The following is an 18,848-nucleotide window of genomic DNA, read 5'->3' on the forward strand; positions in this document are numbered from 1 at the left end:
CCAACCAAAAAATCCCCCTGAAAACGTATGTACACTCCCCAATAGCCATTACTGTATGTAAGCACTAGTCAAAGTTTGTAACTTGTAGCCTCTCCCTCGGGGACTGTGGGGGAGTAAGTCGTCCCCAAAGACATAGTTGTAAGGCTTTTTGACTATGCTGAATAAAATGGTTATCTCAAAATTTTGATCCGGTAACTTTGGGAAAATAATTAGCGTTGGAGGGGGCCTAAGTGCCCTCCAATTTTTTGGTCACTTAAAAAAGACACTAGAACTTTTCATTTCCGTTAGAATGGGCCCTCTTGCAACTATCTAGGACCACTGGGTCGATACGATGACCCCTGAAAAAAAAGAAGAAGAAAAAAACACGCATCCGTGATCTGTGTTCTGGCAAAAAATACAAAATTCCACATTTTAGTAGACAGGAGGTTGAAACTTTTGCAGTAGGGTTCTCTGATACGCTGAATCTGATGGTGTATTTTCTAAAATAGGGCAAATTTTCTCAGGCTCGTAACTTTTGATGGGTAAGACTAAACTTGATGAAACTTAATATATTTAAAATATATTTAACAGCATTAAAATTCATTTTTTTTATGTAGCTATTGGTATCAAAATTCCGTCTTTTAGAGTTTTGGTCACTATTGAGCCGGGTCCCTCCTTACTACAGTTCGTTACCACGAACTGTTTGATATGAAAAACAGTACTCCTATATACCCTAGTGTCTTGTATTGATCCTCCCAGTCTTCGGATTGCTATATCATAATCAATAAGGTTTTATTTTGTGTGTATTTTGGTATTATGGCGTGTTTTGTGATTTTACGCGTGTTTAGATATATTGTTGCTAGGGTTGATGATACCTTACATCATAAGACGCAATCACTGGTGATAGATAATTGAAATAAATTAATGAGCGCAATAGACGCGTGATACATTCTCAAATAATTTCCTTTTTAGACAATATTCAAGATAGTTGTCATTAGAAAGCTTCGTAAAGATTCGGCTTTCCTCGAAAGCGAATAGAGGCTCCGTTTGGAACTCGTTTGTTAGAAATTCTCTATAGGAATTCGCTGTATGGTCGCTAAGCCCTATTTTGCTTTCCATTGGATGTTTCTAACTGATTTTGTTCCTGTTAAGACAATGTCCGTTGCAATTGTCCAATAGAAAATACCCAATCTACTGAAACTTCTTGTCTTTCCTTTAAAATTTTTTTTTCTTGTTATTTCACACTTTTTATTTAGATCAATAGGAATTCGCTGTATTCGCTATAGGAAATCGCTGTATGTTCGATAAGCCCTATTTTGCTTTCAATTGGATGTTTGAAACTGATTTTTTTTTCCATTAAGACAGTATGCGTTGCAAATGTCCATTCTAAGAGAAAGCAATTACACAAAATACCCCATCTACGGAAACCACTTGTCTTTCCTTTCAATTTTTCTTTCTTATTATTTTGCACTTTTTATTCAGATCGAGGAACTGAGAGGAGAGGTTACTAAAAGAGACCAGGAGTTACTTAGTGTCGGTGCAAAGATGAAAACCCTTGAAGAACAATTGCAGGATTACCAAAGGCATATTGGAGTGTTGAAAGAAAGTCTTTGTGCTAAAGAGGAACATTATAATATGCTTCAAACTGATGTAAGTGAATTGTTAAAATAACTAGTTATTGTAATTAGTAGTAAGCAAAAATATTACAGTACTGATTATCAGTTAAACCAGGCACGTACACCTGGTTGGAGGAAAATGTGTTGTTGCAGTCAAGGAAAAAGTTCAGTTTTTTAATTATTATCCTGTAAAAAAAACGAATTATATACAGAAATAATGTACAGAAAAAAAACAAAAATAACGAAAAAAGAAAAAAAGAAAAAATTGAGTCAAAATCCTATTTGTTCAAATTGAAGTAAATTTATTTTATAAATTTAGAGCTAATGGTAATTAAAAGAGAAAAAGAGACAATACTACGCTATAGCTCCATGTAAAGGGGTTGACTTTAATTCCATTGGTTCATTTTCGTGATATATTTTCGCAAGCCAATCCCATTATTTTGTATTTCTGCTGAAAAAGATGAATCTGCATTTTAATTAATGGGTCAACTAATGCTGAGTGACAAATCTAGACAAAAACGAAATACAATTTCTGGAGGTTACTCTTTTTCAAAACCTTGATGGTTCATTTTATTTTGGTCGATAAATCGTTATTAATACAAATTACTGTAAGAAAATTTCAAGCCTAGTCAAGGAAGAGCAAAGCTCGATGTGTAAGCTTAATAAATAGATAAATAAAAAATAGATGGAAAGAAACACGAAACGACACAAATATGTTCAAACGGTAATTAAGACAAGAGAAGGGGCCACCCTAGTGCGCGTATGGATCGAACCGAAATTAGTGAAAAATATTCAGTCAGATAAAATCAAGAGAAGATTTAGAATCCTGACGGTTTTAACCGTAAAAATTACGTAAGACAAGTAAATACGAAAACCTTCTGTTTTTCAGTAGTCTAACAATATATACTCTATTTTGGTTTCGATGTGGAAGATGATAACATACGTCAACGGCACTAGATATGTTAAAATCTGAACCACCCACTCCCTTTTCCTAATCATAGACAATTCTTTATTTCTTTTTTCTTACATTTGTTTTGTTGTACCTTGGATCCAGAAGTTTTCGTTGGAACAACGCATTCAATCATTCGTCCTCTGTCTCTGAATTATTCGGGTTTCGCAGGACTTCTCCGAATTTTCTACGAACTACTGTATCCACTTTTATAGTTTTCTCTGCAAGTTTGTGAATGATACACGCTATCTATGGATGAAATAAAATATCCCATAGTTCTATTATTATATTCTGGAACCATTTTGTATTTCAATACTACAGGAATTTATTGTTTTTCAAGATGGGCTCAACAGTTTATTTTAGAGTATAATTTAGAAACACTCAAAAATCGGACGCTATATTTAAAAGTATATTCTAGGCTATGATCCATGCTGGCTATGGCTAGGCTTATCCAAGCTGGCTACGGGTGGAAAAAAATCCTCCATAGTTCTGTTATTATATTCCTGAATCATTTTGTATTTCAATACTACAGCGATTCATTATTTTCCAATATAGCCAGTTTTTAAAAAAATAATTTGGAAACACTCAAAAAATTGGACTCTATATTTAAAAAATATATACTAGTAAACTAATGCTTTTTGCACCAACTATCCAAGTTCTTGAAGAAGATAGAAGGCAGCCGCTAGAACAGAAAATAAAGACGACTCTTAGTGTTAAAATCACAATTCTGATTCAAAGAAAAATTTCAAACGTACAATTGGGAAACTGTACTATAATATATTTCCGTTTTCAAAGTATGCTTCAATTCCGTCGTCTAGCTATGTAACGCCAATCATCGCGTTTCCTTATACCAATAACATTAGTCCCGGAGCGTACGTAAAAAAGACGCCAAAGGACACGTTTAATTGCCTATTGTTGTATTTATTTGTCGTCGTATGTCAATTATCAAGCCAGAAAATAGAATACAAAATTTGATTAGTTATTTTTTATGAAATAGAAGAAACAAAAAGTAGAAGAAAGTAGTATGATAAGAAAGTAGTAGAAGAAAATATTGTGAAAGTAGAAGAAACAAAAAGTAGAAGAAAGTAGTATAAATAAGAAAGTAGTAGAAGAAAATATTATGAAATTAGAAGAAACAAAAAGTAGAAGAAAGTAGTATAAATAAGAAAGTAGTAGAAGAAAATATTATGAAAGTAGAAGAAACAAAAAGTAGAAGAAAGTAGTATAAATAAGAAAGTAGCAGAAGAAAATATTATGAAAGTAGAAGAAACAAAAAGTAGAAGAAAGTAGTATAAATAAGAAAGTAGTAGAAGAAAATATTATGAAAGTAGAAGAAACAAAAAGTAGAAGAAAGTAGTATAAATAAGAAAGTAGTTTTTAATCTGGTTTAGTTTCTGGTTTTAGTTTCTGTAGTTTTTAATCATTTTTTAAATCCGGTTTCCATCTCGGAACAACAAATGTGCCGCACTGTTCCACCATGCTTGGCACTCCTCTGTTATGCTTGGCATGCGCCCCTTCGTGTACGTGATTTCTGAAGGTGGGCACCCCTCGTATCGATTACAAGCAAATTCTCTGTTTTTCTGTTGTCAAAATAATACTTCGTTCGGCACTGGAGCAGAATTTTTTCACAGTCACGATTTCAAATTTCCAATACAGATGTTCACTGGAAAACACCTATGTTCTCTAGCAAGAAGTTTTCAATTCATACCATACCCAGTATCGGTATTACAGTTTTATTTGAATCAGGGCAATTTATCACTATTTTAATTCCCTGTGAATTAAGCAGAAATGGAAACCAACGAAAGAGAATTTGGAGCGGAAGAAATGTATCTAACACAGTTAAGAAAAGATATAGATTTATTATGGAAAGGGAAACAATAAAACAGCGGATACGATCCATTACCCCACCAGACAAATTCTGAAGATCCCCTTACTGGAGTGGTTAACCGCGAGTCAGTTTGGTATAAGGAAGGGTAATAGCCCTCTAAGTATGCAATGTCATAATTTTTTTCCCCAATTTTCTTATAGCCTTTAAATAATTTGGTAGTTTTTTTTTATTTCCCTCGATATTTATTCTTAACATTATTACATTGGAATCTTCCTCAAATAGAAGCACAAAAAGAAGCATTTTTATGCCATGATTTTTAGTTGCTATGGGGATGGGGAAGGGGGTCGAATGTATTTAAAGGGGCAATATCGTTTATCCTCAGTTATTAATGTTAGGTATAATATTCATTTGCTAAATGTGTCTAAAGTTGGATTTTGAAGTTCGTCCATGGAGGGTGTAGGATTAAAATAGGAAAAAAGTGCTCTTCATCAGTAGTTTAGTAATATTGAGGATAATATGGAGCAGGGAATAGGCATCAAATAATATTAGGTAAAGCCTACATATTTTCTTTGAGAGATTTTTTTTTTAACCTACATCTGAAGTTACGTTACTGATTAAACCGTTTATCGTCGGTGGCAATCGGGTTATGAAAATTATTCTGTAATACACTCGTACTATTGTTATTGTGGGTGGCGTCGCAAAACTGAGTCTAGATTCCAGCCATAAAGGCCTATGGTCTCCATAATCAGAGAAAAGTACCAATAGCTACTAGGCTATTAGTTCCCACTCGGTTGTGGCATATTGAGTTAGAGCTGGCCTGTTTTTTATTGTTCTAATTCCTTTGCTTTTATGTTGTCTAATTTCCAACTTTGCTAATTCTTTCTTTTCTAATCCCGAACTCCTTGCATGCTATATATTTTTACCTCTTTGTTCTTTAGCCTGCATTTATTTATGTAATACTGCAATATTTATTATTTATTACAATATTATTACAATAATATTATTTATTTATTACAATATTTATTACAATATTTATTTATTATATAAATATGCAATATTTATGCAATAATTATTAATGCATAATTGTATTATGCAATAAAAACGCAGGAGGATTGCCCTTGTCCCAAGCAAGTTAAATAGTATCCCATTATCTTCTCTTCTAAATCTAATTTCACTTTTTTTTTTACTTAGTATTAGCACTGGCCTGATTGCTAGGCATCCTAAAGACAATTATCCAAAAATTGTCTTTTTTACACGGGAAGTGACAGTAGCTGGTATTTTAAGCGTGAACATCCAAACCTCTCCCCACCCCAAAAATCAAAACATCAGATACGTACCTAAATATGTCAGTAGATGAGCGGTTATCATCAGTTCATTGAAGGTTTTATATATATATATATATATATATATATATATATATATATATATATATATATATATATATATATATATATATATATATAAATATGTATATATATATATATATATATTTATATATAAAGATATATATATATATATATAAATATATATATATATATATATATATATATATATATATATATATATATATATATATATATATATATATATATATATATATATATATATATATATATATATATGGCTTAAATTGCATGGTGATGCAGAACACCATCGTGGAAGGATCCTCTATAGGAGGACAACTGCGGCAGGGCGTAAGATCCAGAATTATGGACAACGCCCTCTGTAAAGGGCTGCCTCGACCCTTTCGGGGTACCTGCAAGACTGGGAAACTTGTGGTCAATTTTTCCTACTTGAGGAGTGGCGCCCCTTGAGGAAATTATAGCCTAGTAAACAACACAGCCCTCGTACGGGATTGTGATGATTGGATATTTTTCTGCTCTTGGTTTGTTTTGATGGGCGTTTTCGGGCTGAAAAACCTCTTCCTAGCTGATTTATCTACTTTGGGTTGCCTCCCCGTAGTAGCATAATATTTGTAGGCATGAATATATAATGAGTCGGAGGTAATATGCTTGGGACTGTCTGTGCAGGATTTCGACTCTCGTTGATAGAAGAGCATCACTAAGTGCTGAAAACCATGTTGTGACCAAGATGGACCCAGGATTGCACAAAGCCTCCAACTTACTGAAGGTCCCAGGGACCTCTTGCTGTCCGGTTCTAGGCCGGCTTAAGCGCTTCGGTGTAGACTTGAGAAGATATGTTGGTCCCCGTCCTGCACTGGTATCCGGGATCACTGCTTTTCCTGAGGCCAAAATAATTTAAAAGATTTAAAGAACATGAAAATTGGAACTTGGAATGTTGCGACGTTAAAAAATAAAAAGTTCAGGGTATCAGTTATAGTAGTATATGCCCCCGTTGAAAAAACTGATAGAGATACTAGTGACTCAGATGAATTTTACTTACAGTTACAGGAGCAAATAGACAGGGTACCAGGTAGAAATATGGTGTTTTTGCTAGGAGACTTTAGTGCTCAGGTTGGTAGAAATAGGGATAGATGGTATCCTAGCCTAGGTAAATTTAGAGTAGGAAAAGAAAACAGTAATGGCTATAGGCTTTTGCAATTTTGTACGTATAACAACCTAGTTACAACCAATACGGTTTTTGGTCACAAAATGGCCCATAAGTTGACATGGTATTCACGTGATGGTAAGACAGCAAACCTTATTGACTATGTTATCGTAAACATAAGACTAGCAGGATCAATACAAGATACTAGGGTATATAGGAGTGCTGTTACTGATGTTAAAAGTAAAGATCACCATCTAGAAGTGTCTAAGGTTAATTTAAAGCTGAAATTTCGGAAGGGTAACTACCTCCCGGAAAGTTATGATGTTGGTAGACTGCAGGGTAAAAATTTAAGAAAAAATTTCCAGGGACAGTTGAATAATAAACGTGAGAGTTTAAAATTTAACTATGTAGAAGATGGATGGAATGATTTCAGAAAAACAATTTGTGAAGTTGCTGATGGTGTCTTAGGGAAGAGTGCTAAGACTGCAACTAGGAATATCAGTGAAAAAGCTTTAGGTTTAATAGAGAGTAGAAGGGGTTTGTATAAGAATTATCTGAGTGATAGTTCGTATGAAAACAAAAGGAATGTAAGGAAAGTGGAGAAAGCATGAAAATATAAACTAAGGAGATGTGAAGTAGAGGCCATGGATAAAATTCCTGAGGATCTAGAAGATGCAGCTAGACGGCATAATAGTAAAATATTATACTGTCATGTTAATAAATTGAAAGGGAGCAGCCAATCCGGACTAGTCCCAGTTAAAGACAGAAATGGGGCCACAATTAGTGATAAGGAAAAAGTTAAAGAAAGATGGGTGGAAAATTTTGAGAATGTGCTAAACCGAGATACACTTGCAGGAAAAGATATAGATGAAAATGAAAAAGTTTGTGATACCTTGGATGTGAAGGAAGATTTGTTTAGTGAGGAAGGATTAGCGACAGTACTAACAGGATTGAAAAATAATAAGGCTACAGGTGCTGATAGTATGATTAATGAGTTTCTTAAATATGGTGGCTCTGAGGTTAGGAATACACTACTGAAGATTATGAGCATGATTTTTGAAGAAGGGAAGTACCCAATGATTTTCGGAAAACCTTAATTAAACCACTATATAAGAAAGGTGACAAGAGTGAGTGTCGTAATTATCGAGGCATTATTCTGGTCTCTGTAGGTAGCAAATTACTGAGTAATATGATACTTTTTAGACTGAGAGATGCTGCAGACAAAGTTTTAAGGGAAGAACAATGCGGTTTTAGAAAAGGTAGAGGATGTGTCGACCAAGTTTTAACTCTTAGGTTAATAACTGAGAAGTTCCTTCGTTGTCAAACACCTTTGGTCCTCAATTTTATCGATTATGAGCAAGCCCTCGATTCTGTTGATAGAAGAGCTGTTGACCAAGGTCTTATCGTTATATGGTATACCAGAAAAATACATTAAAGTGATTTGTGCTATGTACGAGAATAACACCGCTGCGGTTAAGATAGGAAATGAGGTTAGCAACTGGTTTTGTATTAAATCAGGAGTTAAGCAGGGTTGTGTTCTATCCCCTTTTATATAGATCATTTTGATGGACTTCGTCTTAAGGAGCACAGGAAAGGCAATTGGAGACCACGGAATCAAATGGGGAGGAAAAACGCTCCTGGACTTAGATTATGCTGATGATTTAACCATATTAGATGAAAGTGTGAACAAAATGAATGAAGTTTTAGAGGTTTTGCGAGTTCAGGGTGCTAAAATAGGCTTGAAAATTAATGTTAAGAAGACTAAGTCACTAAGGCTAGGAATAAGTGAAAATGAACAGGTGACATTAGGTAAAGAAAAGGTTGATCAGGTTGGGAGCTTCAGTTACCTTGGTAGTATTATTAGTAAAGATGGTGGGAGCAGTGTAGATGTTAAAAGTAGAATAGCTAAGTCTCAGGATGTTTTTTCACAGTTAAACAAAGTTTGGAAGAATAGAAAGATAAGTCTGCAAACCAAGATTAGAATATTGGAAGCTACAGTGATGACAGTGGTCAAATATGGCTCTGAAGCATGGGCACTCCGAAAAGCAGATGAAAATTTACTTAATGTTTTCCAGAGAAATTGCCTACGTATTGTTCTGGGTACCCGGCTGACTGACCGTATTTCAAACAGTAGGCTGTACGAAAAATGTGGTTCAATCCCGCTTTCTAGGGCTATAATGAAAGAAAGGTTGAGATGGCTAGGCCACGTTCCACGGATGAAGGATGACAGAATACCTAAGGTTGTCCTTTTTGGCCAACTGTCTGGGGCTACACAGAAAGCAGGTCGTCCTTGTCTGGGTTGGAAGGATGTCATAAATAAAGATTTAAAGGAAATGGGAACTTCCTGGGAGGGTGTAAAGAGGGAGGCTTTAAATAGATTAGGTTGGAGGAGGAGTGTGCGTAGCTGTGTTGGCCTCAGGGGGCTTGGTGCTGCAGTGAGTTATTAGTAGGATTAGTAGTAGTATATATATATATATATATATATATATATATATATATATATATATATATATATATATATATATATATATATATATATATATATATATATATATATATATATATATATATATATATATAGGCCTCAGGCGGCTTGGTGCTGCAGTGAGTTATAAGTAGGATTAGTAGTAGTATATATATATATATATTTATATATTATATATATATATATATATATTTCATATTATATATATATTATATATATATATATATATATATATATATATATATATATATATATATATATATTTCTATTATGTTTCTATTATCTATTATCTGTCAAATTTCTGTCAATTATTATTATTGTCAAAATTATCTGGCAATATGTTTCTATTATCTGTCAAAATTTAACAATTTTTTACTATTCCTACTATATGAAAGTTTGACTAAAATTCGGAGGGGTAATATGCATAGATTACTAGGTCGCAAAGAGAGTAAAATTTTTTTTATCGAAAGATACAATTTTTTTAGTATGAAAGTAGCCTCTCTGATTCCTGCGACTGTGCGCGGTTGTAAAGAAGACATGGGTTGAAGACGTGTTTTTTTAGGCGAGTTTTAGAAAATAAAAGCTAAAGCAGGTTATAGAATTGTAGGCAAATAGTTTTCCACTTGTGGCAAGAAGAAAATACTTAGGGAGAAGGCAAGGCAGGAGGGTTCTTGCTTTTGCACCACATAAGGAGTTACGTTCGAGACGGTGATGGGGCCATATGATGGGACTAAGTATGTGAGCTGAGAAAGGAAGTGCATTGAAATTGTAGATGACTTACGAGCATAGTGAAGGATGATTGTTTTGTAAGTGTGGAAAGATTAGGACGATATCTCTGTCTAGCAATGGAGCTTATAATTTTTTATTTTTTTATTTCGTATTTTTTTATTTTTAATTGGTGCATAGTTTTTGTTTATGTAGTGTCTATATTTATGTAGTACTTAAGTGAGTTTTTTTCGTATTAAAATTGAATTTTCAATTTCATATTGCCTTAGCCCTAGGGCTTTTAGAGGATAATATTATTATTAATAATATTAATATAGGATAGTAATTGCTAATTTATTTTAATTTAATAGTAGTAGTAAAATGATTAATTGTATCAGCAGCACAATAAAACATTTACTTGCATGGACATGTTCAGAAAATAATTACGACAAGAGATAAAAGAAATCATAATCAACAGAATTTAATAAATGTAATAAATTAAAGTTTTTATTTTCTTCAAATGTCCGGAGGAATTAGGAGGTGGGAACATATACCGTTATTAAACACAAACAACAAATTCTGCATAAACCGTACATTTCATGGCACACAATAATATAACATTGTATTTCCCTTTTTTCTTTTTTTTTAATAACAGATAGAACTCAACCAAAAGAAGAAGACATTTAAAAAATATGCTTTGATTGTGTTCTTATGTAGTGTTAGATTGCTGTATATATATTTTTCACCTTCTTAATTAAAAAGTTTTACCCGTTACCAAAAAGGGGGAGTTTCAAGGTTTGAACCCTCCTCCGCCCAAATGTTTGTCCGGCTCATAAAAAATGTACTAAAAATGCATACAAACAATTTTTGATGCGTTTTTTAAAGTTCTTTTAGACCCCCATATCTTTAGACAAATACTCCCCCCCCCGATGAAATACCTCCCAAATAAAAAACCTCGATATGCCCCTGCACCATATGTATATGCTATCACTGCATTTTCTTCAAAAGAAGAAGATAAAAGAAAAAAGGGGCCTCTAACTCTTCAATGGTTGTTAGTCTTTATGCAGATTTATTCCAGGTTGAAGAGTTGCGACAAAGACTAGAGGAGAAAAATCGTCTAATAGAAAAGAAAACGCAAGTCGCATTGCAGTCAACGCAAGAACGTAACCGATTCAGCAATGAACTTAATGAGTTGAGAGACCACATGGAAATTAAAGATAGAAAAATAAATGTCCTCCAAAGAAAGGTACCATTTATGAAGGGTAATTTTATGGTTATATTGCTCTAGTAGCAAAAAGCCATATTTTTCTTAGTTTCTATATTCTATTCATTTCTATATTCATAGTTTCTATATTCGATAATCAGAAATCTCTAATTCATTTTAACCTTTGAGTTTATGAATCAAGTTAAAAAACAAAAACAGCTCAATATTGTGAGTTCTCAAATACAAGAGTTAGTGACTAAATTTAGGTGACTGTTTTAGTAGAAATGCGAAAAATATACATTTTTTTAAAATTTAGCGGGATATTTTAAGTTAAACCGATTTTCGAATGAAGAGGCAAATTTTTGTTTTATTTTTACAGTATTTTAAATGAAGATAATGGAAAGTTTTTTATTGTTATTTTTATTTTTAAATGGCGCTCCTTGTTATCCCTTTGAAGCTCAGATTAAAGCTCCTAAAGGACAAGAAAAAAATTCAAAAACGGGTAGACTTTTAATGTGTATATTCAAATGCCAATTGAAGCTATTTTCCGCTTTGTATTCCATTTGATGACAAGACAATCGAAAGAAATTTCTTTTAAATCAATTAAATTGAATATCAAAGTTTATAAAAATTATTGTTTCTTTTCACCTTTACGTTTGATATTTTATGTTTGGATTATAATTTTTAAGAATGTTTTGTACAAATTATGTGAGATTTAGATATAGTTTTATCTAGACTGTGAAAATACTAAGAGGGCTAGGATATGTTCAAGTTGTCAAGGACTTGTACTTATTAAGGACTTGTACTTTAATTGGTTAGCTCCCTAAAGCAAGAAACAATAATGAATTAACAGAGAAACGATTTCTACCTTTCTTTTTTACTTTCAATAGAGCTCGTTAAAGGGTTATAAAACTTTTAAAATACGTGTTATATCACAAATTATCTGTATTTTAATCATGTCTATAATTGGCCAAGCCAGGAGCTATTAATGAAGTAAGAGAAAGCAGATGATAATTTAATAGAATATAGGACACTGGGAGGGGCCACTCTTTAAAACGAACAGAGATTATTACGCATATGAGGGGTTCTAAAAATACTCTAGCATAAAGAGCGAGGTATTTAGGAGGAGATAAATACTTCGCTTTTTATGCTAAAATTTTTTTAAATAATTTCAACTATTTATTCTACGGCCTTTCTGATTCAGGGGTCATTCTTAAAGAATTGGGATAAAACAAGATTTAGTGTGAAGAGCGAGGTATTAACGAGGGGACCAACCCCCTCATATATAAATCAAAAATATAAGAATATAAAAGTTTGTTACGTAAGTTAATTCTTAAGTTACGTATTTTTTTTACTAATAAAAACGTTCGTTAAAAATAAAAGATCTAGTTGCCTTTTTAAGTAACCGAAAAATTGGAGGGCAACTAGACCTCCTTCCCCACCCCTTATTTCACAAAATCGTCTGATCAAAACTAAGAGGAAGCCATTTAGCCAAAAAAAGAATTAATGTGCAAATTTCATTTTTATAATTTATGTACGGAGAGCCAAAATCAGACATGCATTAATTCAAAAACTTTCAGAAATTAAATAAAAAAACAAGTTTTTTTAAATGAAAGTAAGGAGCGACATTAAAACTTAAAACGAACAGAAATTACTCCGTATATGAAAGGGGCTTTTCCTCCTCGACACCCCGCTCCTTGCGCTAAAGTTTGATTCTTTCTCGCAACTCTAGTTTTTAAAACAATAAAAAACTTTAGCGTAAGGAGCGGGGTATCGAGGAGGAAAAGCCCCTTTCATATACGGAGTAATTTCTGTTCGTTTCAAGTTTTAATGTCGCTCCTTACTTTCATTTAAAAAAGACTTGTTTTTTTATTTAATTACATATAGTAATGGTTATTGGGAAGTGTACAGAGGTTTTCAGGGGGATTTTATTTTGTTCGGGGGTGGGGCTGAGGGGAGGGGGCTATGTTGGAGGATCTTTCTTGGAGGAATCTGTCATGGGGGAAGAAAAATTCAATGAAAAGGGCGCAAGATTTTCTAGCATTACTATAAGAAAACAATGAAAAATAAACATGAAAACGTTTTTTCAAATGAAAGGAAGGAGTAACATTGAAACTTAAAACGAAGAGAGATTATTATGTATATGAGGGGTTCTAAAAATACTTTAGCATAAAGAGCGAGGTATTTAGGAGGAGATAAATACCTCGCTCTTTATACTAAAGTATTTTTAGTAATTTCAACTATTTATTCTACGACCTTTCTGATTCAGGGGTCATTCTTAAAGAATTGGGGCAAAACTTACGATTTAGTGTAAAGAGCGAGGTATTAACGAGGGTACAAACCCCCTCGTATACATAATAAAAATATAAGATTATGAAAGTTTGTTACGTAAGTTGATTCTTAAGTTACGTATATTTTTTACTAATAAAAACGTTCGTTAAAATTAAAAGTTCTAGTTACCTTTTTAAGTAACCGAAAAATTGGAGGGCAACTCGACCTCCTTCTTCAGCCCTTATTTCTCAAAATCATCTGATCAAAACTAAGAGAAAGCCATTTAGCCAAAAAAAGAATTAATATACAAATTTCATTTTAATAATTTATGTGCGGAGAGCCAAAACCAAACATGCATTAATTCAAAAACGTTCAGAAATTAAATAAAAAAAAACTAATTTTTTTAGCTGAAAGTAAGGAGCGACATCTGTTCGACAGTAAACGAACAGAAATTACTCCGTATATGAAATGGGTTGTCCCCTCCGCAATCCCTCGCTCTTTACGCTAAAGTTTGACTCTTTGCCACAATTCTACTTTTTAAAACAATTAAAAACTTTAGCGCAAAGAGCGAGGGATTGCGGAGGGGACAACCCATTTCATATACGGAGTAATTTCTGTTCGTTTTAAGTTTTAATGTCGCTCCTTACTTTCAGCTAAAAAAATTAGTTTTTTTTAATTTAATTCTGTGGATAAGGCTGAGTGATACTTCGTATTGATTCCAAAATATAGATACTATACTCTATCGTATCGAATTAGATCGATTGTTTCAAAATTAGCGATATTCTCTTTATACAAAAACTTTTAAATAGCTAATTTGCCTGTTTCCATTGTAAGAAAAACGTTTTATTATTATATTTTTATGTTAAAATTCTTCAGCTCTAAATTTTTAATTTAGTAAAGGAGCTTAATAGAGGCAAAAATATAAATAACTAAAGTGAAAAGACTGATAGATGATTGAATTTTCATCTAATCTTTATTTCTTATTAATCAAAATATCCTCTAAAACTAGTAATGCAACTTTTTAAATCCAAGGACGGGCTTGGTTTCTGTAAATTGAGACTGGTCCATGGACTCTATACCAAAGAAAAAGATTTGAAGTATAGCCGGATTTTCTTCTCAATTTTTAGATTGTGCCACCTTGCAATTACCTTGCTATATGTATAAAACAGTCGCATCGTATCACGTCGCACCGATGATATGTTAAAAAAAAATGTAATACAATTTTAACTTGTTAATAGTTTCTTCGTCGTATCATAGACTGACCATGGAGTTTTCCTAGCTAATGAATAGACGCGACATTTTTTCCTGAATTAATTCCGAAGAATATAGGATTATTTTCTCCTTGCTTGTATTCCTTGCTGGGATCAAGCTTATTTCTATAAGTAAGCATAACATGTTGAAAAACGAGTAAAGAACAAGCTTGTAAGGGTTCTTTTACGCAATGCAAAGAGAGCTGGTGAAATAGTGTCTAACGGAAGGAAGAACGAGAAAAGGAGCCAGAGTAGGAAAGAAAGGGAGTGAAAGAAAGAGAGAGATAATAGGGTAAAGAGAGAAAGCATACAAGAGGTGAAGCTTAAAAAATAAGAAAATATATAGGCCTGGCAACGAGACCACTCCGAACCCAAAATTTATTTACAAAGTGTATTTGATAAAATATTTGAAATATTTCTGTATTTGAAAATGATTAAAATTATTTAAAATTGAGGGAGTGAGTAAAACTGAGACGAAACTTTTTCAACCATATATAGAAGGCCAAAATGCAAAAATTGGGTGGATGTATCTGCCCAAGAAATAATAAAAAGCAGAAATCCGATGTTGAACTAATTTTGAACTACCTTCTTAGTGACATAAACTGTAGAAATTGCCCGAAGGGGGGGGGGAGGATGAATGTATTTTTAAAAATCCACCGGTTACTATTTTGTTTTTGCTTGTTTTTTTTTAATGGAACTATCAAAAAAAAAATTTCTTTTTGATATTTTGGGGTGATCTCGTGAGCAATAGCTTCCTCCCCTACAGTTGGCAGCACTTGAACTTCTTCCAAAACTAAATGTAATACTGAACTTGCCAATTTTTTTTCAAAATTGCTCGAAGATTGATAAATAAGATGGGACATAAGATAACTGGTATGCACAGTGTATTATCGAATTTACCTGCTAAGAGGGCTGAGGTTTTTGTCCACCTTACTACTCTTGTTTATAAGCCTTCCATATGTTTGGTAATTTTCTAATTGATAAGTCAGTATTCAATCTTTTCTTGTCTCTTTATAAGTGTCTTTCTGTTCATGCTGCCTCAGATAGAAAATTTGGAGGATTTACTAAAAGAAAAAGATAATCAGGTTGACATGGCTCGTGCCAGAATGACTGCAATGCAGGCACACCACTGCACTTCGGAGGGAGCTCTTTCCTCACTAGAGGAGGCTCTAAATGACAAAGAAAAACAGATTAATCAACTACGTGAGCAGCGAGACAGAGCTGAACACGAAAAAGTTGAAGAAAGAGAACTCCACGAGCGAGAACTTGCTGAGTACAAAATGAAAATGCATTCCTTTGAAAGTGAAGTAGAGAAGCTAGGTGTAAGGCTTGAGCGATCTCAAGCTGAAAAGGAAAAGCTTGAAGCAAAGTTAGAAGGCTCTCAATCAGAATTAGGAAAAGCAAAAGCTGAGCTTGAAAGAGTCACAGGTGATATTGGTAAGGGGTCAGCTGACTGGGAAAGTGCTAAACAGAGACTAGGTAGACTAGAAATGGATAATGAACGCCTTAAGGTAGAAAATGATAGACTGCATCAAGATCTAGAGCGTTCACAGACAACATTTGGGCGTAGTCAGTTAAATGTAACACATGAAATTGAGCGTCTACAAGAGCGCTTGGATAAATCCCAAGGTGATTTAAGACGGACGCAGGCTGAGCTGCGTCTTCATCAAGCTGACAATGAAAGGGCTCGTGGAGAGAATGAACAACTTCAAGAAAAAGTAGAAAAGTCACAAGGAGAGATTTATCGATTGAAAGCAAAGCTCGAAAACGCTCATTCTGAGGGTCAGAATTTGCAAGATGAATACGAGCGTCTACAAGGATCAATATCAAGATTGCATGCTGAACGTGATAAGGCAGTAAGTGATGTATCTAAGGTTAGAGAAGACTTGGAACGGTCACAAGCAACGTTAGGAAAGCTCCAGCTGACGGTTGATAAACTCCAGCAGCAACTTGACAAACTGCAGACTGAGAATGATAGGTTCCAAGAACGGATTGAAAGATCAAGCTCCGATATGAGGAAGGTAAGAAAATTTTTCTGACACTGTTTATTTTTTATTTTGATACTCTTATAGTTACAATACCAATATGAATAATTTTTAACTAGGAATTGATGTGGTTTTGCGTTTTACTACTTTTTGGTTATCCAGAAACATATGATATGTGTACATAACATGTGGACATAGGTAATAAGATATGTGTACATACATATTAGGTAGAGGAAAGCCCTATTTTATAACATGAACACGTTAATCTAAAGGGAAATATAGAAATAAAAACTGTTTCCTATGAATTTTACGGAATATATAATGTATGTTTCTTATGTCAAAAACAAATGGATTATTTGTTCAAGTAACCGTATTTTGATGAAATGTTCGAAATTTTTTAGATTTCATCATTCGAAACCTTCTTTAAAAATAAGTGTTCACCGAAATTTCGACTATCCTGTTACATTCAAGCCGTACAGACGAAGAAACCATAATGTAACATGCTATTTTCACATTAAAATGGCTAGATTGACCCTTATTTTCATTCTTTTCATAGCTCTAGTTTTGGTAATTTTCTATTTCTTCTTTATTGGTTTATTTCGTACACTTTATATGTATTTTGTGTGAACACTATGGTAACACTAAAGATAGACATATTGCCTTAGGTAAATCTTAATTTCATCTAGCCCCTTAGAAATGCTTTCATGATCACATGAGAAAATTTATGTCCAACAAATAATTTATATCCATTGTAAATATTCATTTATCTTTAATCACATGTGAAAATTTGCAACCCCGATCGTAAAGTTTTTCAAATTCAGCAAATATGAGGAAACTCGGTATATTACGAGTTGCAATTCTGCAATTCAACGTGAAACTACCATTGTGATTGAGTAGGCTACTGGTATTTCGTGAGAACTTATCATAAATACTCTTTTATATGCTGATTTTAAATTGTGAAAAAGACAAAGCATTGAATATATTGATCATAAGCTTATTTGGTAGTAAAGTTTCCATAGGGCTGCTACCCTTTTAAAGGGCCTGATTTCCCTTAATTGAACTTGGGGAGGCCTATTCAGGCTTGCTTTCAGATGGAAGTTCACTTTCAACATTTTTACCAATTTTATCTATAACTTCTTGTGTTTTAATATATTTTTTTCAATTCCTCCCTCCCACAAAAAATCCAGCTTTCACCTGCGTGTCTATTTCTAGTCCCCATGTAGCTACAACAATGCTATTAGTGTTTCTTTTATTTATTTATTTAATAAAATATAAACAAGTGCGGAGTATTCAAACATTTTATTTGGAAATACAATATATCTTCATTTGTTGTCCTTGTTAGGCATTCATAATACGGACCTAGTCTAAATTTCATTCCTTAATCCAAGACAGGATTTTTTATTTCTTTTCTTTGATTATTTTCTTTCACTTGATCTTACATCTGTGTCTATGTCTTCCCCTTTCCTGCTTCAAATAATCAATAAATCTCAAGTGTATTTTGTCTCCCGACTCTCATCACGAGCTTTATATTATCCCTTCATCTGTTTTATCATTCTTAAAATGAAGATAACATGTAATCTCTCATATGGTACAAGGGACAGAAAAATTAAATTAAATGTTTTTTTCCACAAAGTAAATGCTGTATAGAACTGATAAATGCGAGAAATCTTAAAGATCGCGACGTCTCCTTCGCGCTTCCATTCGTTTTCTCGACGTTTCCGTTTCCTTGCGTTGTTGGCGTGTCAAATCTAGTAGCCGTGTAGTAAAGGTAAGTGAGAGCTTCGTGGAGTGTTGAAGCAACTGTGACCCTTGACTCACACTTGCGGAGCAACACATGTAACTATATCTCATGGATAATAAATGTGTCTGCTTCTGTAGTACATTTACAGATCTGTTGTGACTATTGTAGGTTAGTTTTTGTTAGGTAAACGTGTATTTCTGGGATTTCAGCATTGATTTCTGTGTGTACGAAGAGATCCTCAAACTCTGTATCCACATTGTTTTTGCTTTTACCAGTTTTAAGACTATTTGTTGCGATTATTAAGCATAAGCGAAATGGCTCTTTGTG

The 18,848-nt window shown here is 33.4% G+C and overlaps 1 protein-coding gene across 3 annotated transcripts in view; it reads left to right on the plus strand.

Annotated features, from left to right (window-relative positions):
• LOC136041027 (uncharacterized) overlaps positions 1–18,848 on the plus strand; it is a 251,653-nt gene that overhangs the window by 105,902 nt on the left and 126,903 nt on the right. For all 3 annotated transcript variants that reach the window (XM_065725549.1, XM_065725547.1, XM_065725548.1), the window contains 3 exons: positions 1,462–1,629; positions 11,149–11,316; positions 15,839–16,816. In XM_065725549.1, coding sequence (XP_065581621.1) covers positions 1,462–1,629; positions 11,149–11,316; positions 15,839–16,816 — 1,314 coding nt within the window. The remainder of the gene's footprint in view (positions 1–1,461; positions 1,630–11,148; positions 11,317–15,838; positions 16,817–18,848) is intronic.

The sequence above is a fragment of the Artemia franciscana genome, chromosome 21 (assembly GCF_032884065.1).
Source record: "Artemia franciscana chromosome 21, ASM3288406v1, whole genome shotgun sequence".
NCBI classification, from domain to species: Eukaryota; Metazoa; Arthropoda; class Branchiopoda; order Anostraca; family Artemiidae; genus Artemia; species Artemia franciscana.